The following is a 24,955-nucleotide window of genomic DNA, read 5'->3' as shown; positions in this document are numbered from 1 at the left end:
CTCAGGAATGAGATATTTCTCTTTGCAATATTATCACCAAATCAACCATTCAGGTCAAAAGAGTTGAAAATTGTCACCATCAGTTCACAATATTCTATTGTTGAAAGATATCTTTTTGAAGAGGTCTCAAAACTCAGAAATGAAATAAAATTTGGCAAGCTTTCCCAGCTTTCTACCGATAACTTGGAAACAATTCCCATGGTTTTCAGTTGGTTATTCTTCGCTTCAGCCGAGACATTTTTTCAGCACCTGCTATTAGTCACATCCCTTTATACGAGTTCTAATGTTGTTTAACTTTGTCAGGATGGCCATTCTAATCCATTGGTTTGGTTTCAAGAATTGCTCAAAAATTAAGGGCTCGCACAAGTTCAACTGCAGCAAATATAAATGAAGTTAACTGTGAAACCTTTGTGAAAGGTAGTACACTACAACATAATTTATTTTTAACAGCATTTATAATGAAACAAATTTTCCAGTTTTCCTCTTACAATATCTGCAACTTCCGAAGGAACAAAAGAAATTGAAACAAAAAAACTTTCTCTTACAATTCTCATATGTCCAAAGAAACAAAAAAAAATCGCAAAATTCATTTCCAAATCAGTTCCTGTTTTAGGGGTTAAACTAGCAAAGTTCCTTAACAGTCATTTTACTGTCCACCGCGCAGACGCAACACCAAGTGAAGGGTAGACTCCTTCTGGATGTTGTAGTCACTCAGTGTGCGGCCATCTTCCAACTGCTTGCCAGCGAAGATCAACCTCTGCTGGTCTGGAGGGATGCCTTCCTTGTCTTGGATCTTGGTCTTCACATTCTCAATGGAGTCGCTGGGTTCTACCTCCAGAGTGATGGTCTTGCCAGTCAGGGTCTTCACGAAGATCTGCATACCACCACGCAGACGCAGCACCAAGTGCAGAGTGGATTCTTTCTGGATGTTGTAGTCGCTCAGTGTCCGACCATCTTCCAACTGCTTGCCAGCAAAGATCAGCCTCTGTTGGTCTGGTGGGATGCCTTCCTTGTCTTGGATCTTGGTCTTCACATTTTCAATTGAATCACTGGGTTCTACTTCAAGGGTGATGGTTTTGCCAGTCAGGGTCTTCACGAAGATCTGCATACCGCCACGCAGACGCAGCACAAGATGCAGAGTGGATTCCTTCTGGATATTGTAGTCGCTCAGTGTGCGGCCATCTTCCAACTGCTTGCCAGCGAAGATCAACCTCTGTTGGTCTGGAGGGATGCCTTCCTTGTCTTGAATCTTGGTCTTCACATTCTCAATAGAATCACTGGGTTCTACTTCCAGGGTGATGGTTTTGCCAGTCAGGGTCTTCACAAAGATCTGCATACCACCACGCAGACGCAACACCAAGTGAAGGGTAGACTCCTTCTGGATGTTGTAGTCGCTCAAAGTGCGGCCATCTTCCAATTGCTTGCCAGCAAAGATCAGCCTCTGTTGGTCTGGTGGGATGCCTTCTTTGTCCTGAATTTTGGTCTTAACGTTCTCGATGGAATCACTGGGTTCCACCTCCAGGGTGATGGTCTTTCCTGTCAAGGTTTTGACGAAGATCTGCATACCGCCACGCAGACGCAATACCAAGTGAAGAGTGGATTCTTTTTGGATGTTGTAGTCGCTCAGAGTACGACCATCTTCCAATTGCTTGCCGGCGAAGATCAACCTCTGTTGATCGGGAGGGATGCCTTCTTTGTCTTGGATCTTTGTCTTCACATTTTCAATGGAGTCGCTCGGCTCGACTTCAAGAGTGATGGTCTTTCCGGTCAGAGTTTTCACGAAAATCTGCATTCCACCTCTCAGACGAAGAACAAGGTGAAGAGTGGACTCTTTCTGGATGTTGTAGTCACTCAGAGTACGGCCATCTTCGAGTTGTTTGCCGGCGAAAATGAGACGCTGTTGGTCGGGCGGGATGCCTTCTTTGTCTTGAATCTTCGTCTTCACATTTTCGATACTGTCGCTCGGTTCGACTTCAAGAGTGATCGTCTTACCAGTAAGGGTCTTCACGAAGATCTGCATGATGAATTTCGACGTGTAAGTTAGCTTTTTTCGCTCAAGAAACGACGTAAAATCTTTCTGCACTGAATTTCAGAAACGCAATGGCGTCGAAGGTAAAGGGCGCTTTCTTTATCCTTCAATGCTGTCGTCTGATTGGCTAAAAATCCCGCCGTGTCATGGTATCACGTGATTAAATTGTGTGATGTCATAATTACGTGGATGAGAAAATTGAAATCAATCAGTTACGATTACAGTTATTTTCGGGAATTTTTAGGATATAAGTGGAACATCCAAGGTTTTTTTCATTCCTATAAGATTAATATTACTATTTAACACAATCAGAGATTAAAACTGCGGTGTTTATCTCAGTGTACGGGATTTTAGAGCAAAATTCACAATGTACTATTTTTAGCATCTTTTCATTTTCGTGTTCCGCCGTTCGATTGTGCGTGTCTCAGCGGGATTGACACACTTCCTCAGTGGGATGAAAAAAATCCGCCTATGTCAGCGTGTTGCGAACCAATGATGTCAGCTATTTTCTTTCTGCTGACATGCTTTGTCTCTTTTTTTGTCGGCATAGATAAGTAAATTTTCTTGTTTAATTCAACTTGTTCGCGTTGCCTTGTGCCAAATTCAGACGGTGATTTTGGTTTCAGCACTAGCGGATATCGATACCCCTTGAGGATATGGATATTTCTAGACAATGCAGGGTCATGTAAGACGCAATTTTGTTAATTTAAACACATTTTATAAAGTCTCACATTTCATCGTACTGGTTTCGAAATTTCATGACGCAAAACACTCGAACAACAAGCTACAACAGCCACGTAATCGCTAAAATTCCAATATTCTTCGCCGAGTACGTGTCTAAGTATCAGCCCGAGTCGACAAGCTCCGCATTCTTGAAAAGCCGAATCTTTTTTACACCATTATACTGCTTATTAAAGCCTCGTAAAGCAAAATCTCCTTTTCACAATTCTCAAAATTGGGAATGAAGTAAATTTTCTTACCGGTTGGCAGGCAGTACAAGTATTGTAGAGAATAAAAAATATATTGCTACATAATTGGTTATACGGAAAAATGAATAAATGAGTAACGACCGACTGAATAAAAAATATTTTTTTAGACTAATCAGTCAATCTTTTTAAGAAAAAAAAATATAAAATATATATGACAAACAAAAGTAGTAACTAACAAATTCATACATATGTTAACTAAAATTCAAAACGTGCATTAAAACAAAAACCCGCCACTCTCAGTTTTCCTGTTTGCCACTTTAAGTAAATTTGTCGTGCCAGTATAAGCATTTTTTTAATTAAAGAAAAAATAAAGGGAGATCACCTAGGAAAAAGTTTTAAAAAAACTTGCTGGGATATAGAATTGTGGACATTTGAAAATTGATACATGGTGACACGTAAGGTTTTTTTTTGAACAACAGCCGGTTCTTCGTCGTCACGCAATCTCACCCATACGCATGAGTTATACATCGCACTGACCCGGTACCCTCGCCCCCTTTCCCCCCAATACCCTGATAGATAGAGGCTAAGCTGATTAATACCCTCTATATGCGGGATCGATCCTGCCATCACGCAACGCCTTTCTGAAAGCTCACTCAGCACAAATAAGAGCTGTGAAGGAGACTGGGATTAGTCTTGTTATGCCGAGTTGGATTGTGGGTATTCCGACAACCAAGATGGCGGCGACTTTGCCCGGTTTGCCTCAAGCGCAAAATCAAGGGAAACAGCAGTCCGGCAGTGCTTCAGATAGGTCATTGCGTTCAGTTTTTGGTAAGTTACGATTAACAGTTCAAATTATCTTTGAGATCTCAGCAAAAGTATTATAGTTAGTTTTTAATCGTCAAGCCATACATGACCACTGTGGCGAGTGTGTTCCATCCATGTGCATGCAGTTTGTGTTCGTCTTTCTGGTCAGGAATACTTCAAACGTTTGCACTTTATTTATTTTACATAAGATGCTGTTAATAGTTTAGTCAAAACGTAGACTGGAACGGGAATCGAGTATTTAAACCCCCTTTAGTCCAAACGTGTACACTTGTCAATAATTTCAACCACATAAGACTTATAGTTGTGGACATTGCCATTTGTTGGTACAAAGATCAATATATTGTATCTTGGTTGTTAATTTCCATACTCTTATCAGCTCACCCATATTATATCAAGCAGTAAGGGGTGTAATTTTACAGTTCAAATAAACTTTTGTTGTTGTTGTTGTTGTTGTATGCGAGATGGCGAGACTGATATATTTTCTGCGAGCCCGGGAACTTTTTAGCCTTCCAAAAGAAATCAAGACTCCGAGAAGGCGTCAAAGAAAAATTTGAGACAACGAGACCCCTGAAATTTGGCTCAAAATTTGCGAGACACGCATTTTGTGAAGGACCATTCATATACCTGCCAACTTTTTCGGGGTCAAAGGCGTGAGATTTTTATCCTGAGAGTGCCAGGATTTCCGAAGACGATGCGACCATTTCCGAAGTTTTCCAAAGACATCCGATGACGTTCTGAACATATCCCGATCCAGTGCATGGACGTGTTTTGCTAAACACTACCTCGTTCCCAATGCTTTTCTTGTCAAAACTCTGAGATTTCGGGGGAAAGTATCGTCATTTACTCATTTTACATGGAGTTTTCTTTTCTCGCATTGGTTTGAGTTAACATATTTTTGGAAAGTGTGTCGGTTATGATTGTAATAACTCACATTTTTCGACTAGGCGTGAGAAATTGGTTCGTAAGCGTGAGTTGGCGTGAGATCGAAGTTTTTAACTTGCAGGCGTGAGAGTTGGCAGGTATACATTCACCACCTCTAGCAGTAAGATGATAACATGGTGGTTACACAATAACACTTTGATGTTGATCATGATGTCTCAACCACTTATTGCTGGTCACCATCACAGCTATAACAACTAGGAGTTAGTGGTTGAAAGGATGGAATCTATGTCAAAGTGGCTATATTGTGTGACAAGCAAAAATCAAAGCTATCATTCTCAACCACAATGAACAACCACATCTTTCATAACAAGTTCAATGAGGTTTGTGTCTAATTTGCCCCTTTCTCAAAGCACTGTCTCTAACAGGAGGCAGCGTGGCCTAGTGGTTAGGGCACTGGGCTTGTAATTTGGAGGTCCCAGGTTCAAATCCTCCTCTCTTCAGCTAGATGGATTTGTGTTAAGTCATCTGAAATTCGCCTCCTCCACACTTTGTTTAGAAAAAAAAACCAACTGGTCAGCCTCCTGCCGGTTGGGATTTTTAACAAGTTTCTGTTCTACTTGCAAAATTTGTTTAGTTATTTACGGTGTCCTCAATTAGCACAGCAGTGCTAAATACATTGACACTTAAACAAAGTGATTTATTTTTTTTAATCTGATTGGCATGAACTTTAAGGAGGCTCGATGTAGTTTTTTTAGCCGAAGGGTGGTTGCATTGAAAATTAAAATGATCTAGGGAGCCAATGTTCGATTTTTGCCAAAATACACCATAATGATCAAATATGACCAAATTTTAATTTTTTACCGTTCACTTACCCACAAAGGTTACCATAGCAACGATTGACGTTTTCTTTTGTTTTCAAACAAGCCTGATTTTCTCGAAATCTAGATTGACTCTTGGTATTCATTTTTAAATATGTTTAAGTATAGTAGATTGACTTCCTGTACACAAAAATTTAGGGAAATCTGTAAGAGCGTTTTCAAGTAAATCAAGAATGAATTTTTTGTTATTTTCTCATAGTTTCCTACAATTGGCAGTCAAAATGTTTTAACAAATTCAAGCAAAAACTCTTTCGCTTTTAGTAAATGGTCTTTGATGGTGTAAGTATTTATATTTCAGTGAAAGTAACTGCGCCCAAATAATAGGAAACAATTTAAGAGCGACAATTTTATATTAAACTTGGGTTTTTCTGAAAATTTCATTCTTGATTTACTTGAAAACGCTCTTACAGATTTTTCTAAAATTTCGTCAACAGTTAGACAATTAACTAAACTTTAACATATCAAAAAATATATACCAATAATATTTGTCAATCTAGATTTCGAGAAAATCAAGCTTGTTTGAAAACAAAAGAAAACGTCAATCGTTGCTATGGTAACCTTTGTGGGTAAGTGACCGGTAAAAAATTAAAATTTGGTCATATTTGATCATTATGGTGTATTTTGGCAAAAATCGAACATTGGCTTCCCAGATAATTTTAATTTTCAAAACCACCACCCTTCGGCTTAAAAAACTACATCGAGCCTCCTTAAAGAGAATTGGGTAACTCGTAGTATAATCACAGTTAAAACTTGAAGCTTTGCAAAAAATGTAAAAAACAATGGAAAATTGATCACAACAACAACAGCAACAACAACAAAACTTTATTTAGTACAATTATATTACTTACAATGTCTTTCACCTCCCGCAATTAGCCTAGCTATTCGCGGCAGGAGGTGAAGAAGAAAATGAGGAAGAAAATAAATAAATAGATATCGGTAAATTTACAAAATGTAAATCCTACCTGCTTGTACCCCGGTAGTTCATATGCATGCTGATTGGGGGTAGTTTCTAATACTGTTTGGAAACTGTCTCCCACTTTTAATATGAGTTGAAGACTTGCACAAATTATTATTATTATAAATATTAGAAAACAATAATTTGTATGAAGTTTAGTGTTTAGCTAGTTAATTAGCTAGGTGATTTTTTTGTGTATACACTACAGTAAGATCTGTAACTGATTTTTCTGCTCACAGTTGGAAACATTCCTTATGAAGCGTCAGAAGAACAACTCAAGGAGATCTTCTCTGAAGTTGGTCCAGTGGTCAGCTTTAGGTCAGTTTATATCTCTTTTACATGTTTATATGCAATAACATGGAAAAAGTTTTAACTAACGTTATGTTTCAAACATCTATTCTCCGGTCAATTATTTTCTGCAAAACCCTTCAGCCTCTCCATGGATATTTCTGAAGAAATCGAAGACGCGAAGATCGCCACGGAAAAAACGAAGATCTCAAGAGTGAAGCTAAGATCTGAACTTGACCAAAATTTACGTGATCAAATTAAACACTCAGATATATACCGTAATTGTCAAAACTCGTAAAAGCTACAGAAAATATCTGTAATTTCTGAATGTCATTTGACCACATTTTTTCACAAAAAGCAAACAAAGATTAAACAAAAATCGGGTTAAAAAACCAAAGATTTGCTAAAAAAATGGCAAAGAGAAGACCGTGGGTACCCATAGAGAGGCTCACCCTTTTGTGCAATAAGAGTAATTTCAAAAAAGGGAGAAAAAAACATTTTACCATTTACTTCTGTTTTAAATAGGTACATGTATCTAAATATTCTACTAGCTAACTGTGGTTTAATTAAATGGAGTGGCTCATTTCACTTGTAATGGGACTCCAGGTCTTTCAGTAAACTACTTATATAATATTTATACTTTGAACTTTGTTTAAATAGTTACCACAAGGTTAGGGAAAAATTGGGGCAGGTAGTATCTGGTCAGGGAAATTGAAAATTTCTTGTCAAACTTGTTTGCTTCAAATTTTGATTATGAGTTTTATTAGTCTTATTGTGTTCACTCAGTAAAAAGTCAGAATATTTTGCTTTCTTTATGGGTAACAGGCATGGTCAATCTCTCATAGAAAAACCCTGAAGTCAAATAGTGCAGTTTTCAAGTGTACATTATTTTATAAAACATTTATTTGTAAATGACTACCTTATTGTTACTTATTTTCGCGGGAACTTAATTTCGTGAAAATGGAACGGCCTATTCGCGGGACTTTATTTTCGCGATTTGGCCAAAAATACATAATTAACATAAAAAATACAATAGAAAACGCCTGAAATAAATTTTCGCGGGTCTTTAATTTCGCGATTTTTGAATGCGAATGCGAAAATAGTCCTCGAAAATAAGTAACAATAAGGTATGTAGAGATCTGATCAACATAACCATTGTTTTTTTAAAATGTTTTTAATATTCATCTCCTGACAGACTGGTGTTCGATCGTGAGACAGGAAAGCCAAAGGGATATGGCTTCTGTGAATACAAGGACCAAGAAACAGCCCTGAGTGCTATGAGAAATCTCAATGGATACGAGCTGAATGGAAGAGCCTTAAGAGTCGATAGTGCTGCTTCAGAAAAGAATAGGGAGGAGATGAAAGGTGATCAGGTTTCTTCATTGTATAACAATGATTAGAAAATGAGTTTTTCTTTATTCTTTTAGTGATAGTATTTTTATATAGCTAATAGAGAGGAGAACGAAATGTATAACACAGTGGGGTTATACGATACCGGAGCCCATCCAGGGGCAGTATGGGATGCTAGATGGGGCATTGGATCCGATAGTCACTTCATGCTCTGGCCTCATTGGCCTCTAGGCTCAAACACAGACTTACTATACTGGAGACACACATAAAGGTATATGTTGTGGTTCAATTTAATTTATCCTTGGTTCCCCCCCCAATTTTATATTCCTTTGTTTTTGCGTATGGTAATGTGTTATAATGAGTTTTAAACAAAGGAAAATAAAATTTGAACCAAGGATAAAATTAAACCACAACAAATACAGTAACTTATTTGTTCTTAATTTAATTTGCATTTCTGCCCATTTTCAGTAAATTGTGACTGGATATAGTGTTTATGTTGCCGGTTGTTTTGTGGTGGTATTGCTAGGTGTTTCCTTTGTCCTTGAGAAATTGCACTTAGTTACTTTGTCTTACTGCACACTAGGTATGGAAGGAAGCAGTCGTCCAGAGGCAAACCCTTATGGACCATCTGTCGCACCTGAGGAAGCACCTGAAGCTATCACACAAGCTGTGGCAAGTTTACCTCCAGAACAAATGTTTGAACTCATGAAACAAATGAAGGTAAAAATTTTACTTTCAATCCAACTTTGCTGAACTTAGTGATAAAATAGACCTTTGGTACCTGCCTGGGAGTAACAGTTTTTGAGAGAGATATTTTTATATCCTTAAATCAGAAGTAAAATTTCCTTGAATTATTGGTGAGAAGTAAAGCCACAATCAACCATGACTCTCACACATTTTCCCACACTTTGTGCTGTCTACATGTATTTGCTTCAAGTTTTGATTAGTTTTCTGGATAGTTGATGCTATGTAAAAAAATAAATTAAACACTTTATTAACCAATTTCTAAAAGAATTACAGTTGATGCTATGTCCTTTGTGATTGGCCAGGTAGATTAAGAGTGACTACTTTGATTTTGGCTTTACAAAACTCAATCACAGCTAGCTCCTTCCTAATACTCCATTTTCCAATTCCCCACCACCACCCCCTCTCCCCAAAGAAAAGCAATGTTGACATTGCTGTGACATGGCTGGATAAAGAAAATGTCAACATTTTTATTTATTTATTTATTTATTTTTATTATTTTTATTTTATTTTTTATTTTATTTTTTTTTTTTTTATTGATAATCAACACTTTACAAAATTAGAGGATAAGATTTAACCTCTACTTATGTGCAATAGATTTTAACTTTACAATTTAGTTTCTCAAGACTTTTTTTTAAAACCGTATACTAAAACATACAAAATTATAAGTACAACAGGAGTAATTACTTTACCTTACCTAACTTATTACTTAACTTTACTTATTCTAGACGTTTTCCTCAAGTGCTTTTCATTTTTTGTTGAACACGTTAATCTGATTTGTCTTAAAAGCGATATATTTTTCAGTTTCGAATTTGATTTCTAAAATTTGTTTGAAAAAAATGTCAACATGGTAATGAGTGGGGGAGGTAAAGACCATTGGCCTTTTAGGGAGGGCCTGTTGTGGTCTTTTTATGAAATTTTAATTTATTGTATTGTTTGGTATGTGGTTATTTCAGATTTGCATCCAGAACAACCCTGAAGAAGCTCGGCAGATGTTACTCCAAAACCCACAGCTTGCATATGCGTTATTACAGGCCCAGGTCGTCATGAAAATTGTTGATCCCGTTATTGCTCAGGTTGGTGTGTGGAAATATTTTTTGTTTTCTTACTCAGGCGTTTTATCTCCAGCTGGCAAGTGGTAAAAATTTTTATATTGTAATGTGCTTTTTCAAAGAATGTCCATAACCTTTTCAGACAGTAGTGTAGCAGCAGTAGTGTAGTAATTGTACTTGATTTGTATAGTTCAGAAGGCCAGTTTTCATGATAAAAACTTAAAAATTAATATTGTTGTATCTCACCTATAAAAAAAGTATTAAAATACTGACTAAATTTTCGGCATCATACTGTTGCCTTCTTTAGAGTAAAACGACTAATATGAAATCACTTTACTCTGATGAAGGCAAAAGTATGATACAGAAAATTTAGTCAGTACTTTTTAGGTCAGATATCACAATATTTTATTTTTTTAGTGTAACAGTAGCTATCATTTTGGGGGCCTGGGGCATTGGTCAAATTGTTTGTTTTATTGTTATGGGTAGCGATCCATTTGAATTCCCTGTGAGAGCTGCTTCCTAACCCCTCTCAGGAAAGGATTAATTAGCTTCCTACTTTCCTTTAAAAGCTTTGGCTTTTGAAACCCCTCTTCCCCACTGGAATTTCTAGTGACCTTCCTCAGACGTAGGTATTGATATTATCTGGAACTTCATAATGTTACTGCTTACTTTTCTGTGCCTGTAATATAATGGTACATGTACATAAGGGGTACGGTGGCGTAAGGGTTAGTGCACCAGATTCTGGATCGAGTGGTCTGGGTTCGAGTCCTGGCTGGGGTCACTGTGTTGTGTTCTTGGGCAAGACAATTTACTCTCATAGTGTCTCTCTTCACCCAGGTGTATAAATGTGTACCGAAAAATTTACTGCTGGGGGTTGCCCAGGGAGGAGTAGAAATACTCCTAGTATGCTACTGAAACCAGGATAAGCTCCAGCTTGATGTGCCACTAGGCTTGTATGCAGACTTAACTATTGTACATTTACCATTACAAATACAAAGATTGATCAGGTTCCATGTTGTAGGGTATCCTGCACAGGCCTGTTGAACCAGTGGCGCCAATACAACCAGTAGGTAGCCAACAGCCACAGCCATTAATGCCGTCAGGACCTGTAGGTGGAGGACAAGGGCCCAATAACCAAGGCCCTCCTGGACCCATGGGACCTGGACCAGCACCTGACATGAGAGGCCCTCCAGAAATGAGAGGTCCTCCTGATATGAGGGGCCAAGGAGATATGCGAGGGGATATCAGGGGACCAGATATGAGGGGAGGCCCACAGGAGATGATGAGGGGTCCTCCAGATATGAGACAAGACATGAGAGGACCAGGTAGGGTCTGTCTTACATGTGGTATGATGTCCACAATAACAACTAGTTCTGGTGTATAGTTATTGTAAGTTGTCAAGTACATGAACTTGCTGCTAACACACAAGCAAAAGAGCTTTACGTTTTTACCCATTGACTCCTCAGATTTCTACCCAAATGACCATTTAACGCACACATGCCTATTTTTAGCTCTTTTACCAAGAGGTTGCTTCCAACAGGCTTTTAGCCAGGATTTAAAAAGTTGGAGTCCAAAATTTTTATAAGGCCTGACTTTGTCCCCATAGGAGGGTCTGAGGAGCATGCAAGGTTTTTTTCTGCAGTTATGATACAGTTATTTTATTTTTCTCTGAAAAGTGGCCGTCCATAGGACTCCTGGACTTCCCTCTGGCTAAAAGCCTGGCTGCCAAATGGTCCAAATTTCTTACTCGCTAGTTTTTACTGTACCTTTGTTTTTTGTTTGCATGATTAAAGATTCCATAAAGTTCTGAAAGTAATGACCCTTATTACAATTACCGTAGATTTATCAACTTTTTCCAATCACTGTTTTCAAAGGATCACTACTCTCAGGTTCCTAAAACCCGTACCATATGTGGGTTGATCTGTAGAAAAAGAATCAATACTACATATCAGAACAGGTTAATTGCTGTTCAGTTTGGTACAGCATGCTGTATTTTTGGAGAGTTGCTACTTTTCTTGGGTTGAGAAAGGCACTGTAAGAGTAAAGTGTTTTGCCCAAAAACACACCACAACACAATGATCCTTGTCAGGTCTCGAACTTAGATTGCTTGATTCATACTCCAGCACACTAACCATTAGACCACTGGGCCTCCCTCAGAAATACATGTGAACCCCGGGGGGGGGGGGGGCACTCCCATACATGAGCTATATAGGTATGTGCCGCTGTGAAGGGTATGGTTTTCAAGCAGTTTATTTTAAAACACTGATAATGATACAGTTCTAACAAAATGCAAGTCTGGGATAGGGTAGGGATTTTCAGTGTCTAGTCTAGTATAGGGTTGCAAATATCAGCTGAACATAGTCTGGTATAGGGTAAGGGCTTCAAATTCCCAGCGGCACACCCCCACCCAAAAATATACCGGGTGCCCCCCCCCCCCGGGATGTGAACCCCATCCTACTTTATTGTAATTTGGTTTTATTTCACCCTTTCGCCTCACTTTTCCAAACCCCCTCCCCTTTCAATGTTGTGGTTTGTTTATGGGAAGCCTTTGGTACAATTTGACAACGTTGGATTGGGGGAGAGGGGAGTTATTTTAGCAGATGGTCATGAAATTTTAAAAAACTGGGTGGTATAACTGCAAAGCAAAGTCAATGTGTCAACATACTTAATTTGTCTAAGATTGTAGTTCACTGCTGCCAGTGGATACTTACATGTAGTTGTTTTTTTTTTTAAATAAAATGTATAATCTTTTTAGGTCCAGGTCCTGATGGACGAGGTAATCCAGAGATGAGGGGAATGCCCCCTGACATGCGAGGAGATAGACCCCCAATGGACATGAGGGGGATGCCTAATCAGGGTCCTAGAGGTCCCCCAGATGGAGGACCAGGGGACATGAGAGGTCCCCCAGAAAGAGGACCAGGGGACATGAGAGGTCCCCTTGATAGAGATATGAGAGATAGAGGGCCAGGGGGTATGAGAGGTGATAGAGGTCCTGGCGAAATAAGGAGCCTTCTTGGAGACTTGCATGGGCCTGGACCTGGGCCTGGGCCAGGGCCTGATCCAAGGGACTTCAGAGGCCCTCATCCAAATGGATCAAGAATGCCACCAGAAATGAGAGGACACGACGGCAGAGGTATATAATTAAATTTAAGCATACGTAAAGAGGTTTCAGTGCATCCAATGCAATCCCCAAGATGTACCGGTAATGTTCTAAGCAAACACTTAATTGCCATATCAGGATTGTGACGTGTCTCGTTACCCAATTGACCCCTGTAGTGAGCTGGATCATGTGTGGCAGTCACTTATCCGAAGTTAAAAACAATAGAAAGTTTCAAACCATCAGCCCTAAAACTGTTCACTTAGGATAGGTTCCAACAAAATTTTTTGGCATTTTGGAAAATAGTCTCTTTTCTAAGATGGTCGCTCATGAGTGGTGTTTTCACAGGGGTGTTCAACTGTATAATCTATATTGTGCTTGAACATCATTAACCCACCAACAGTGGGTAACCAAATCGCATCATACAAACAGGGGTTTTTAAAATAAGAAAGAAGCTGCCTGTGATATGTCCAGGACAAATGAGTTGACCATAAGACCATTTGATGTGGCCATATTGTAGCAAAAGCCAGTAATTGGTATTAATTTCTTGAGCTAATCCTGTCTTTTTCTAGGGCCCCAGGGTCCTGACTTTAGAGGCCCTCCACAAGAGCAGTTTGGAGAGCCAAGAGATCGGCGCATGCCTTTTGATCCCAGAGATCCAAGGAGCAGAGAGCCACCCAGAGGTATTGCATCATTCTTCATCATTTCTGAGTTTACACTGTCAGACAGAATTCTGCTTGGGCACAAAGACTTGCTTTAATTCGTTTGGTGTCTTTAGTTATAGAGCACAATGCATATAGCTTAAGGGTTTTATCTTGTGTGTTTAACATGTAAAACACACGCCCTAAGACTTAGTTATAAACGACCATCTTGGAGCAAGTCTAGGGGGCCACATTCATTTGATTTCCTATTATGCATGCAGAAATTATGTGATAGTCATGGAAAAAAAGGAAAGCAATTCAAATCCTTCAAGTGAACAATTTATGGCTTTTGAACATTTGATTCCTTATGATAAAGGTAAAGTCTGCATTCAAGGCTGTAGTGGGCCATTAGGCGGGCGATCATCTCTGCTTTCCATAGCAGGAGGCGACTAAGAGTATTTCTACCCCCCCCCCCCCCGCCCCTCCCCCCTCCCAATAGTAGATGGCATGCTGTTCCATGATGAGGTGATTGCTAGGCTCAAGTCCAGCTAATTGGTAGGCCACTGCATCTCCCAATTTTCCTACCACACTTCCTATGGTACATGCAGAAATTACTTCATGTGTGGCCTCACACCCTCAAGGCACATGTAAATTTGATAGGTTTTTAGATGTCAATAATCAATTTCAATATTTCATAGAAAAATGGATTAAGTGGGTTAAATCTGTTTTGTGAACAATTTACAGCTTTTATACCGTCGCTCTGTTTTATTTACTGCAGATGATAGGCGAGGTCCCTCAATGGACCCCAGAGATCAACCCAGGGACCCCAGAGGTCCTCCTCCAGAGCAGAGATTTGGAGGGCCAGGTGGCCCAAGAGATCCACGCGCTGATCGTGGCCCACCGGGACCCCCAGGGCCTCCGTCTGATGGACGATTTTCGGGGCCAGTTCATTCTCCACAGCAGCAATGGGGACCTAACCAAGGGGGACCTCACCAAGGAGGACCCCACCAAGGGGGACCTCCTCCCAGAGGGCCGCCAGGTGAGATAGGGCTTCCAACTGTCAGGAAATTAATTTTTTGTCAAAGTCAAGGAAACGTCGCTGAATTTTATGTTATGGTTGCTGCTGGTTGTCTTACATGAAGTTCCTTTCCACAGGTTTTAATCCTCCCCAAGCAGGGCCTGGTGCACAGGGTGGTGACGTCACAGCACAAGATCAAGAAAAGGTAATCACATAATTCGTGTTTTTATGTCTCGGCTTTTGTTAACTGCGTTTGTAAAACCGCATTTAGCGCCTTTTTCCTATCGCTACTTTCGATTGGGGGGGGGGGGGGGGCGGAACTTTGCGTTAGAGGTTAGCTCAGTTGGTGGAGCGCCGGACTGCTGTGCGGAAGGTCGTGGGTTCGAAGCCCAGACCCGACCAACACTCAGGGTCTTAAAATAACTGAGGAGAATGTGCTGCCTTTGTAATTACATCTGCCAATGGTTAGACATTCTAGTCTTCTTGGAAAAGGATAATAAACCGTAGGTCCCGTCTCCTGTATCTTCAGTTGGGGGAAGTTAAATACCCACACACAATTCGCTAAGAGTACGGCGCGAAGCTCCCTGTGTTGTGGTCAGGTCTTCGTGTGAATTAACTTACAGTATGTGCACAGCACGTTTGAATATATAAATATGGAAAATGCACTAAATAAATGCATTATTATTGTCATTACATTGTATTTTTACGGAGCAAGTAAAACATTGTTTATTTCGTTCACAGGCGGCCCTTATTATGCAAGTGTTGAGCCTCACCGATCAACAGATTGCTTTGCTGCCTGATGATCAACGACAAAGCATCATGGTGCTGAAGGAACAGATAGCCGGCAGCACACATCCTCATTAATTTATAACAATTTCACTCGATTTGTATGTCCTCTGCGTTATGAACTTCATTAAAATTTCTCAAACATGCCTGTTTGTGAAGCTTGCTTACTGGGTTCGTTTTGGAAAAAATCTGGTCCCAGTTTTTCAAAGATGGGATAACACTATCCGCTGGATTTATCGCTATGCACAGCGCTCGTACGGGTCCTGGAAAACCTGGAAAGTCCTGGAATTTTATTGTAGCACTTTCCAGGACTGGAAAGTCCTGGAAAAGTACTGGAAAATTGTTTGTGAAAAAGGGTACGAACCCTGTATCCAGTGGATAGCATAGTATGGTTTGTCAACATTTATCCACTGGATAGCGATTTATCCGGTGGATAGCGTTATCCGCCCTTCGAACAACTGGACCCTAAACCCCAACGTGAACGGTGATGTCATTTGACTCATTAAATCGGCATTCGTCTGAGTCCTCGCGCATCTAGTTCTGGAGCCAAAGGACTACGCTCCCCTGATTTTACATAAAACTTCGCTTAACCCTTTTCGGTCAATGTTAAAATGTCCTAAATCAGTGCCACTTCATATGGTTAAACTTAAATCACATTTTAGAGTATAAGTATATGAAACCTTGGTACAAACGCGGAAAGACAGCTTCTAATGATAGTGCATTTATATAGCGCATTTTTTTTTTCACATGTTTATGTTCAAATACGCTGTACACATACTGTAATTTACTACACAAAGGCCAGAACACAACACCGAGAGCTTCGTGCCCTTAGCCTGCGAACAGGCTCCCGAGTGGGGTTTCCGCGAGCGGAAGAGCAGGGCCTCAGGCCCCGCTCTTGCGCTTGCTTCGCTCGCGCAACCCCACTCGCTTCGCTCGCGGAAACGCGACTCGGGAGCCTGTTCGCAGGCTATGTGCCCTACTCTTTGCGAATAGTGTGTGGGTTCTTTAACTTCTTAACAGGAGACGGGACCTACGGTTTATCGTCCTTTTCCGAATGACTAGAATGTATAACCATTTGCAGATGTAATAACAAAGGTAGCACATTCTCCTCAGTTATTTTAAGACATTTTAAGACCCTTAGTGTCGGTCCGATCTGGGGTTCAAACCCTCGACCTCCCGCACAGCAGTCCAGCGCTCTACCAACTGAGCTAACCGGGCGGCGGTAAATAAACACAAAGATGAAGGTCAAGCTAAATATTTCTCCATCGCTTTTATAGGATCTTATAGTCTTGAATGTATCCTAACAAGTTTTTCCCGCTAAAATTTCAAGAAGCCTAGTGGCTCAGTGGCCTGGATAGTAGAAAGGACCTTGCCTCTACCCATGCTCAGAATAACAATGACGTGTTTTTATCACGAATATTGAATCGATAGATGATTCATCTTGGTGTTTATATCACCAAGTCAGTAACTTAAGTGTCAGTGTAATGCGTTTATCATCTAGACAACAAAACGCAGTGATTTTCCTCTCGTTCTCAAGGTGTCTCTCCAAAATTCTCCCCGCAATTTCCCGCGGTTCCTAGAGACCTAGATCCTTTCGGAAGCCGCGTTTCGCGCTAAAATACGGACGATTTTACCTTATAACTAATCAGGACATTACTGATATCACATTTACGAATTTAACATAATTATATGCAAACTCAATTTATTTAAATCAATCGTGGTATATTTATAGCGATCTTTGCGTACGTTTGTAAATTTTGAGGAGTAATACCAATTTTGCTGTACGTATATCAGTCGTGATATAGTTATGTCACTCTTATTGTTCCCATAACAAACCTTGTTGTTATGTTCCTTTTATCGACATAGGTTAAGGTCTATATCAGAACAGAGTTCGTATGGAGTTTGTTGTTCTTTGGCAAAATGTTGGTCACATCTAACCAGCTTTTTGTAACTTTTGCTCTGTTTTTACTTTTTTCTTTTACTGAGATCAGTCAAGGAAGAAAGAAACAACCAAGGAATGTTATTGGTGGTATGTTTGACTTGAATTTATTATGCTACACTATACTGATTGAAGTAAAGTTTTTGTTTTGTGCTTCTATATTTGATTCTAGTCAGTTTTCAATTTTGTATCTGGCGTATTTAAGCGGTGCGGCCCTGGAGTTGCCTCCGGTACAAACGAAACTAAAAAAGATTTCTGCCATATGGAAAGTGATCTTTGCTGTAAAAAGCAACTTAATTTAAACCATTTGCAATGAGGCCCAGGAAGAAAAACTCGATAGGTTTGAATGGGGTTTAACCTTAGATTGCGGTGAGTAGATCGGTTTTTGTGATTTGCAAATGTAGTTACCCCTCGTCGTTAAAACTATGACAGGCATTTCAAAAGCGAGTTTCTCTCTGTTAAGAAGTAATATAACAACTGATCATCATATTCAAACTAAAGAAGCCTTCTTAAGTTCACTCTTTCTGTTTAAGGGAGAGATACCACATAATTTACTAAATAATTTTTGTAATCTCGAGGTATACGATCCAGTTGTACCTAGCTTGAACCAGTTCGAGCAAACGAATCAGTTGCAATGTCAGTGTTTAAATTTATTGAAAGATCTTTTGGTACTGAATAGTTTTTTATACATGTTTCAGATGTCTTGAAGTCTTTTAAAGAGCAAAAATTGAGAAACAAACGTGCAGGTTGGTGAAAGGGCGTCAGTCTTATATGAAGTAGAACAATAACAGAATCAGTATTACAGTCAGGGGAATAATATAAGGCCCGGTTCAGACGCCGTACTTTTCATGAGCCGAACTCAATTCGAATTTGGACCGACCCAAATTGACAAAAGTACGCCTCTTGATTCAGACGCCGTACTTTTTGGCCGTTCCGAGGCCGTTCCTAATACAGTTCCAATAAAACCAGTCAAAATTGTCAAAATACATTATAATAATTTATGAATTAGGATCGGCACATGAAAAGTACGGCGTCTGAATCAAAGCCGTTCCAAAGGCGTTCCACAGGCAAAATTCTCGGCCAAGCCAGGCGGGAAGAACGGGTGAGCCGTTCCAAATTGAAATAGCCGTTCTAATTTCATTCAGACGCCGATCTTTTCATGTACTAAATTCAAGGAATTAGGTTCGGCTCATAAAAAGTTCGGCGTCTGAACCGGGCCTAAGTGCCAGTTTTGGGAAATCTTCGTTGAAGCACTCGAAGAATTTCCGAATTATTTCAACCAATCAAAAATTAGCGCGAGCGCTCACGAGTAAGTCATGTTGCTTAGCAACTTCTGGGACGAAAACCGCAAGCAAAGTCACTTCTCGGAGAAGGGATGTCGCCATCAACTGGCACTTGTTTTTCCCGACTGTATTATTGTTGTCAACCCCGTTCCCAGGCCCTCTCTCCTTTTCCTCCCTTGTCGTCGAGAAGAGAGACAAGGAAAGGAAAGGACAGAGAGCCTGGGAACGAGATTTTTCTTTACTCACAAAAAACCGCAAAAGAACTATATGTTATGTTTATTCTGCCTTTATGTTTAACACAAAAAAGAGCTTTACTGAATGATACACAAACAAATCTGAAATGTTCCGTAGAATAAACCGGCTGTATGTTAATTCAGTTTTTAATAAACGCCTCTTCATATCCTTCACAGCACCCGTCAAGATAGTTGCACCGAAAACACCTTCACCTACGCTTGATGGTAACTATTAGTATCTTATTTCCAAGTTTTCTTTATCGTGGTTACGTTTCAAAGGAGATGTTATCTGTGTTCAGTGATTGTGGATTTAAATGAGTCCCCCAGTGCGGCTCCTATCTCAAAAAATAACCCTCTCTCCCTATCCCCCTCAAAAGGCCTTGAAAAAAACTTTTCCACCCTTCCCGGAGGAGCGCTATAAAGCTGTAACGGTCTTACTTGTTATTCTGACTGCAGCCTTTTTAACCGCGGTGTTTTTGTTGAGTGCAACTTGAATTAATACGAATACAAAATAATCGTTGTTATTCATACATGATCTCTCAAACGGCAAGAACCCATTCTCACTGGACTTGATGAGGTTTTAATATAACTCTTTTTATCCTGCATGTGGTTGCGCATGCCTGTCATAAACTAATGAAAAAGACAATACAAAACAAATAACAGAAGTCTATCACCTGATACTTTCTGCTTTGTATTCTTTTAGATGCACCGACAACTTTTTCACCAACAGCTAATGGTACAACACCGACAACTCTTTCACCAACAACTAATGGTACACAGCCAACCATTGATCAAGGTAAGGAAACCAAGCCTTTCAGGAGTAAATTCTCACTGAAATAGAGAAAGGCTTTCAATTGAAGGTAGAAAGCAGTTAAATATTGTAGGGCGTTGAGGTCTGCATTGGCTTTGGGTTAGCGTTTTCGTAGCTCTATTCGCTTAAAAACCCTCATGCAACAGGCTCCAATAAATCCGAGAAAATATGCTGTTATGCGCTTTCCTCGTCCTTCGCACTTGTTTTTCCGCGCCTGGCGCATGTTTTCCCGTTTTTATATAGGTTATCAATTAAAGCCAATATTTTCCGTCACTGGCTAATCATGTTAATTTGTTTTAATCAATACTAGGGAACGTGGAGTGTGGCAGGAGAAAGGCCGGTACCAGAATTGTAGAGGGCACAGACGCAACACCAGGGTCTTGGCCATGGCAAGTAATATTGGACTACAAAGAACACGAGGGCCCTCATTGGTGTGGAGGATCCATTCTTACTCCGTATTGGATAGTTACCGCAGCTCATTGTTTTGATAACAGAGATAATCCTGAGGATTTTATCGTAACTGCAGGTAAAAGATGCGCTTCTTTATTACATTATATGTAGATCTTGTCTAGCATTTTTGTTTTACGTTACCCTATATTTAACAAATCGACCACATTTTCTATGGTTTACACTCTAATAAACAGTTTGGAAAGCAAAGCTTTTCTTTCTTGGGTGATTTGATGTTCAACAGTTAACTATTACAAACAAGACGCCTAAAGCTTAAAGCTTAAAACCGGGCGGTCAATGTTTAACTATTTCATTAGGCAAGTGCAGCAGAAACTTTTAAATAACATTTAACTGAGTAACACATGTCTGTGGTTTGTTTTTCCTGCTAAGACAAATTCCTGCTTAGGCTTTTAAATCTTTATTTTGTTCTTATTTGAAATTGGTATTTTTAGATTTTCGTTTTTACCTTATATTTGATTGTCGTTTTTTATTTTTACTTTTCCTTGCCATTCACCTTATCTCTCCCCTTCTTTCCTCCCCCCCATCCGCTGCAGTCTTTGACTCTACTCTTCCGCTGTGACACACTAACCGAGGTTTGCTAAGTTATGAGTTGTAGGTAGTGTGTCAAAATGTCCTTCATCACATTAGCTGCTTTTATTAACATGCCTGGATAAAGCCTGGTTTTCACTAGCGACGCAAGCACAAGCACAAACACAAGCGCAACATAAGCGGTTTGTTCCAACTGAAAACGAACATCGAATAACACAAATAAGCACATAAGATAAAATACTTTTCTATTGTCGACTAAAGGCTCCGTTCTCACTTCGTTTTCTCGGCAACTATTGCGGCAGAAACTCTCAGGCATCGAGTGTTGTTGTCTCCCTACTCTGACGAAGAAAGCGAAAGCGATTACGAAAAAAGGAGAAAACGAAAATTTCGCTACTCGTCTTAACTTGTACCTTTTTGCTTTTCTTTAATTCCCTACACTCTTACGAAAAACCTAAGAAAACTTTTATCAAAATCAACCGCGGCCTCAGCCACTTTGTCCCAGTGCTCGAGCGCGGGAATCTGAAACGAGTGCTTTAATTGGCTAAACACTGCCAGACGTAAACAACTTTCTTGTGCTTATGCGGCGTTTCGTTTTCACCCGAACGCAGCACAAGCGCAAGCACAAAAAAGGAAAAATTTGATCCTTGTGCTTGCGCTTGTGCTTATGCTTGCGTTGAAGCCGTTTTCACGGTGAATGAGAGCTGTTATGCTTGCTCTTGTGCTTGCGCTTTTGCTGTCGCTAGTGTATGCTGATTAGGTGGCCCATGTGCGGCGTATATCCCTTTTTTCGACAAAAAAAAGATGCGTGTTTTTTTAAACACGCTTTCGTGCTCCTCTCTCCTCTGAGGGAGCTCGTCAACGTCTGGGATGAAAAAATTTGCGTTGTGCTCTTCTCTCCCAATAATTAAAAAAAACGATCAGGCAAAAATGTGGAATGATATTAAGGCAGTGAATGCGCCAGGTTCCCGCTTATTTTTTTTCATTTTTTTCTGGGCCGTGGCGAGAGTTTAAAATTATTGGTGTGAAAATTTTAAGCCCTGGGGGGAAAATAAATTGCCATGAAAATCTGGTCGGCCCTCTGCTATGCGTGACACGACTTCTGTCAACGTCTGGCAAAAAATCGAATCGGGGCAGAAAACAGGGGTGATCTCCGTGGTTGCAGGAACTACTACGAAGTTTAAACTGCCGACGGGTATTTTCGGCTCCGTTTGCGTTCTTCGTGCTTGATTTTATGGGCCATCAAATACCGGCTCGCTGCTTGAGTCAAACGCTTGAAAAAAAAATGCTAAGAATAGGGTATTATTTGGAAGTGATGGCGCCGAGAGGTGCGGATCTAGCAAGGAAGCGGCCGAGCGGGTCTGGAACGATTACCGACACGAAAAAATTCTGGGCGATTTATGAACCGGGCCGGCCCAGTCCCCGCCCGGTTAATTAGAAATTAGAGTCTTGGCTTTTTATACGTTAACGTTTTAGTTAATGACTTTCACTGTTTTTACTGTTACTATAACAGTACTCTTTGCACTACCAGTTTATTCTGTTTGAAATATTCTCTTATTACTTTTTATTATTGTTCAAAGTTTAGTGTTTTAAACTTAAGTGTTGTTTTGCTGCAAAGTTTTTGACAAATTATACCGTCATTTCTTTGGTCAACAAAAGTGTAGACAATTACTGGAAAAATTAAAATGCTTTTTATAACAACTCTATGACAGGCGAACATGATGTTCACGAAAAGGAGGGATATGAGCAATTAATTCCAATCGACAAGATCATCAAACATCCGGATTATGACTCGTACAGTTTTGACTATGACGTGGCACTTGTCAAACTGAAGAACCCAATCAAGTTCAGCATTAACGTGAGACCTGTCTGTCTTCCCACAACGGACTTTGCTCCTGGAACTAATTGTTACATCACTGGGTGGGGCGATACAACAGAGGGGGGAAATGAATCACAGGTAAATAATGATTTTTTTGATCTATTTATTCGTGTTTTTTTTTTGCTGGGAATGGCTTCACTTTGCTGCAAACGTGTTCTGCCATTAAATACCGTTAAATTCCGGTTACAAGAGGACCTCAATGGGGTTAACCGTTAGCCGTAAAACGGCCAAAAATTTAACCGTTAGACGTAAAATATGTAAACCATAAAAAATCGGTCAGCAATTTTAAATAAAACAGACTAGGTCACTTCATCGCACAAGAATGGTCCTGAGACCTAAAATATGTTTTTCAGTAATGAAAATTAATTTTTAACTTTTAAAACAATGGAAATTAATTTTTAACTTCTGTTAACCGTAGTGGAAATAAATTAACCGTTAGCCGTAAAAAAGCCAAAATTTTAACCGTTAACCGTAAAAGCCACCACCCCATTGAGACCCTCTTGCAAGACCTTGGTTTTCACAACTTTGTAAGAGGTTTTAGGTGCACTTAGTATTGGGGGGAGGGAGTTATATCCGGGGACTTACAAGCGACGTAAAACCGTTAGGAAATGAGCTGACACATTTAAAAGCCGCTTTTTTTTTCAGATTTTACAGCAAGCAGAAGTTCCTCTTGTGTCACGTGAGATATGCCAAAAAGCATACGATGACATCTTAATGACCATTACAGAACGCATGCGCTGTGCAGGTTACACCGAGGGAGGAATTGACGCATGCGAAGGAGACAGTGGAGGACCGCTGGTCTGTCCGAGAAATAACAAGTGGTATCTTATGGGTATCATCAGCTTTGGAGATGGCTGCGGGCGCATGGATAGTTACGGAGTGTATTCTGATATGTTGGAACTTGAGTCCTGGGTGCAGGAAAATATCAATTAAGGCTAGAATAATATCGAGAGTGAAAAAAGAGTGAGAATTTGAATGTTCAGGTCACGTTTCATGGAAAATAAAAAAGTCATTTTACGTTTAATCCAGTTCATGATCTTTTTCCTGTCTTTTACGTAATTAAGGGTACCGTCCACAAAATCGACAGTTGCTAGCAGATCACTCAAAAATTAATCATATTATCTTGTAGAACGTTTTTACACCGATGGTTTTAACAGTAAACGAGGGAATGAAAAGTGTTGTCAGTCGTAATTATTTTGAAACTTGAGTTTTCACATTAAATTGTGAGCTCATAACGTATACAATTAAGCCCATACGGGGATTTGAAATAATTAGAGCCAGAACTTCTGATAGAACTATATCCTCGCTGCATTATATACTCATTTAATAGCGCATTGCAAAGTTGAAAAGGCCGCGACTGCTGAGGCAATAGGCATGCACCAAGGATATGTGCTGAGTTTGTCAACCGCCACCAGGGAAGGTGGGTGGGTAGCGAAAGTTGACTGTTGTCCCTCGTTTATAGACGTGGAGTGACCAAATCAGAGACCGCTCAGAGGGAGGGGCTAGGGGGCTTTAGCCCCCCTCCCCTCCCGCTTTCTTACAGTAACAAAGGAAAAACTATAATGAATGAAAAAACAAACGAAAAATTACTGAAAATATTTCGTTTCTGGAAGCCATATTATTGATTTAGTTTGTAAAGGACGAAAGTAACAGCAGTTACTATAGCCAAAATAAACTCGCCTTCAACGTAGATACATAAAAAACAAGTAAATGCGGACAGTTGTCTTCAATATTTTCAGTTATTATTGGAAACTGGTTAGGCTTCTACAGAATCATGCCCTTTATTAAAAACTTGGTTTTAAGGAGACTTCTCATGAAAAAGGCCTGTTTCATCGTTGGTCAGTTTCGATCCCACCAAATGGGTTAAGTTTATAAGACGATACGGTTTGTTTTTAAGCCCATTCTAAAGGTAACTGATTTTGTAACAAAAGGAAATTGCCTTTTCTGTTTTCATTTCTTCTGGTAACATCTCATTGCTATTGCCGGTACTTCAACATAGTGAGAAAGGTTCATGAGTAGTCAGGATTTTGAACGTTTTGTGGAGCAACGTCTTTTTATCCCAAGGTTTTTTTTTCTCATTTCAAGCAATACTTTTACTAAAACCTTTTAAGCGCTGAACGTTTAAATTTTAAATTTCAAATGCATTTTCCGGTATTTAAGTGAATTTGAAGTCCAAATTTTCCCGGGGGAGCATGCGCCCGTACTCCCACGGACCCACCCCCCTAAGTTTACTCACTTCATTCAGGGTTCGACTTTCAGCCCCCCCCCCCCCCCCACTCAAATTCTTCCAGCGCGGTCCCTTCTAAATTGATAGTCGAAAAGCGTAAAGGGTTACTACCACAA

General features: G+C 39.9%; 3 protein-coding genes across 6 annotated transcripts; 2 read left to right on the top strand and 1 right to left on the bottom strand.

The window, feature by feature from the left end:
• Nucleotides 1-589: 589 nt before the first annotated feature.
• LOC144657773 (polyubiquitin-C) lies at nt 590-2,129 on the bottom strand. The gene has a single exon (XM_078518125.1). The coding sequence runs from the start codon at nt 2,018-2,020 to the stop codon at nt 647-649; it is 1,374 nt and encodes a 457-aa protein (XP_078374251.1). The 5' UTR covers nt 2,021-2,129; the 3' UTR covers nt 590-646.
• A 1,523-nt stretch (nt 2,130-3,652) lies between these two features.
• LOC144656490 (uncharacterized) lies at nt 3,653-15,620 on the top strand. The gene is made up of 11 exons (XM_078516712.1): nt 3,653-3,786; nt 6,738-6,816; nt 7,982-8,151; nt 8,720-8,856; nt 9,837-9,956; nt 10,954-11,257; nt 12,688-13,065; nt 13,602-13,712; nt 14,449-14,709; nt 14,826-14,893; nt 15,430-15,620. Exons 1-11 carry the CDS (start codon nt 3,657-3,659, stop codon nt 15,550-15,552), a joined length of 1,881 nt encoding a protein of 626 aa, XP_078372838.1. The 5' UTR covers nt 3,653-3,656; the 3' UTR covers nt 15,553-15,620.
• Nucleotides 15,621-17,350: 1,730 nt separating this feature from the next.
• Nucleotides 17,351-23,636, top strand: LOC144657302 (serine protease 1-like). Of its 4 annotated transcripts, XM_078517634.1 has the most exons (7): nt 17,351-17,503; nt 18,112-18,159; nt 19,107-19,154; nt 19,633-19,725; nt 20,051-20,266; nt 22,446-22,690; nt 23,258-23,636. In XM_078517634.1, the coding sequence occupies exons 1-7, from the start codon at nt 17,395-17,397 to the stop codon at nt 23,543-23,545; spliced, it is 1,047 nt and encodes a 348-aa protein (XP_078373760.1). In that variant the 5' UTR covers nt 17,351-17,394; the 3' UTR covers nt 23,546-23,636. The 4 variants fall into 4 exon arrangements, with proteins under 4 accessions (XP_078373760.1, XP_078373762.1, XP_078373763.1 ...); XM_078517636.1 differs by lacking the exon at nt 19,107-19,154 and having other exon boundaries at nt 17,352-17,503; XM_078517635.1 differs by lacking the exon at nt 18,112-18,159 and having other exon boundaries at nt 17,359-17,503.
• Nucleotides 23,637-24,955: the final 1,319 nt, after the last annotated feature.

The sequence above is a fragment of the Oculina patagonica genome, chromosome 6 (genome assembly GCF_052425735.1).
Source record: "Oculina patagonica isolate OP01 chromosome 6, crgOcupat, whole genome shotgun sequence".
Taxonomy (NCBI): Eukaryota; Metazoa; Cnidaria; class Anthozoa; order Scleractinia; family Oculinidae; genus Oculina; species Oculina patagonica.
Note: the sequence above shows the minus strand (reverse complement) of the source record. Positions and strands in the feature narration are given on the sequence as shown.

Excerpts from the sequence above, each read along its gene's own strand:
- LOC144657773 (XM_078518125.1), bottom strand. The coding sequence starts at position 2,020 with ATGCAGATCTTCGTGAAGACCCTTACTGGTAAGACGATCACTCTTGAA.
- LOC144656490 (XM_078516712.1), top strand. The coding sequence starts at position 3,657 with ATGCCGAGTTGGATTGTGGGTATTCCGACAACCAAGATGGCGGCGACT. Across the intron at positions 11,258-12,687 it reads ACAAGACATGAGAGGACCAG|GTCCAGGTCCTGATGGACGA; the intron begins GTAGGGTCTGTC and ends TAATCTTTTTAG. Across the intron at positions 13,713-14,448 it reads GAGCAGAGAGCCACCCAGAG|ATGATAGGCGAGGTCCCTCA; the intron begins GTATTGCATCAT and ends TATTTACTGCAG.
- LOC144657302 (XM_078517634.1), top strand. The coding sequence starts at position 17,395 with ATGTTGGTCACATCTAACCAGCTTTTTGTAACTTTTGCTCTGTTTTTA. Across the intron at positions 19,155-19,632 it reads ACCTTCACCTACGCTTGATG|ATGCACCGACAACTTTTTCA; the intron begins GTAACTATTAGT and ends GTATTCTTTTAG. Across the intron at positions 20,267-22,445 it reads GGATTTTATCGTAACTGCAG|GCGAACATGATGTTCACGAA; the intron begins GTAAAAGATGCG and ends ACTCTATGACAG.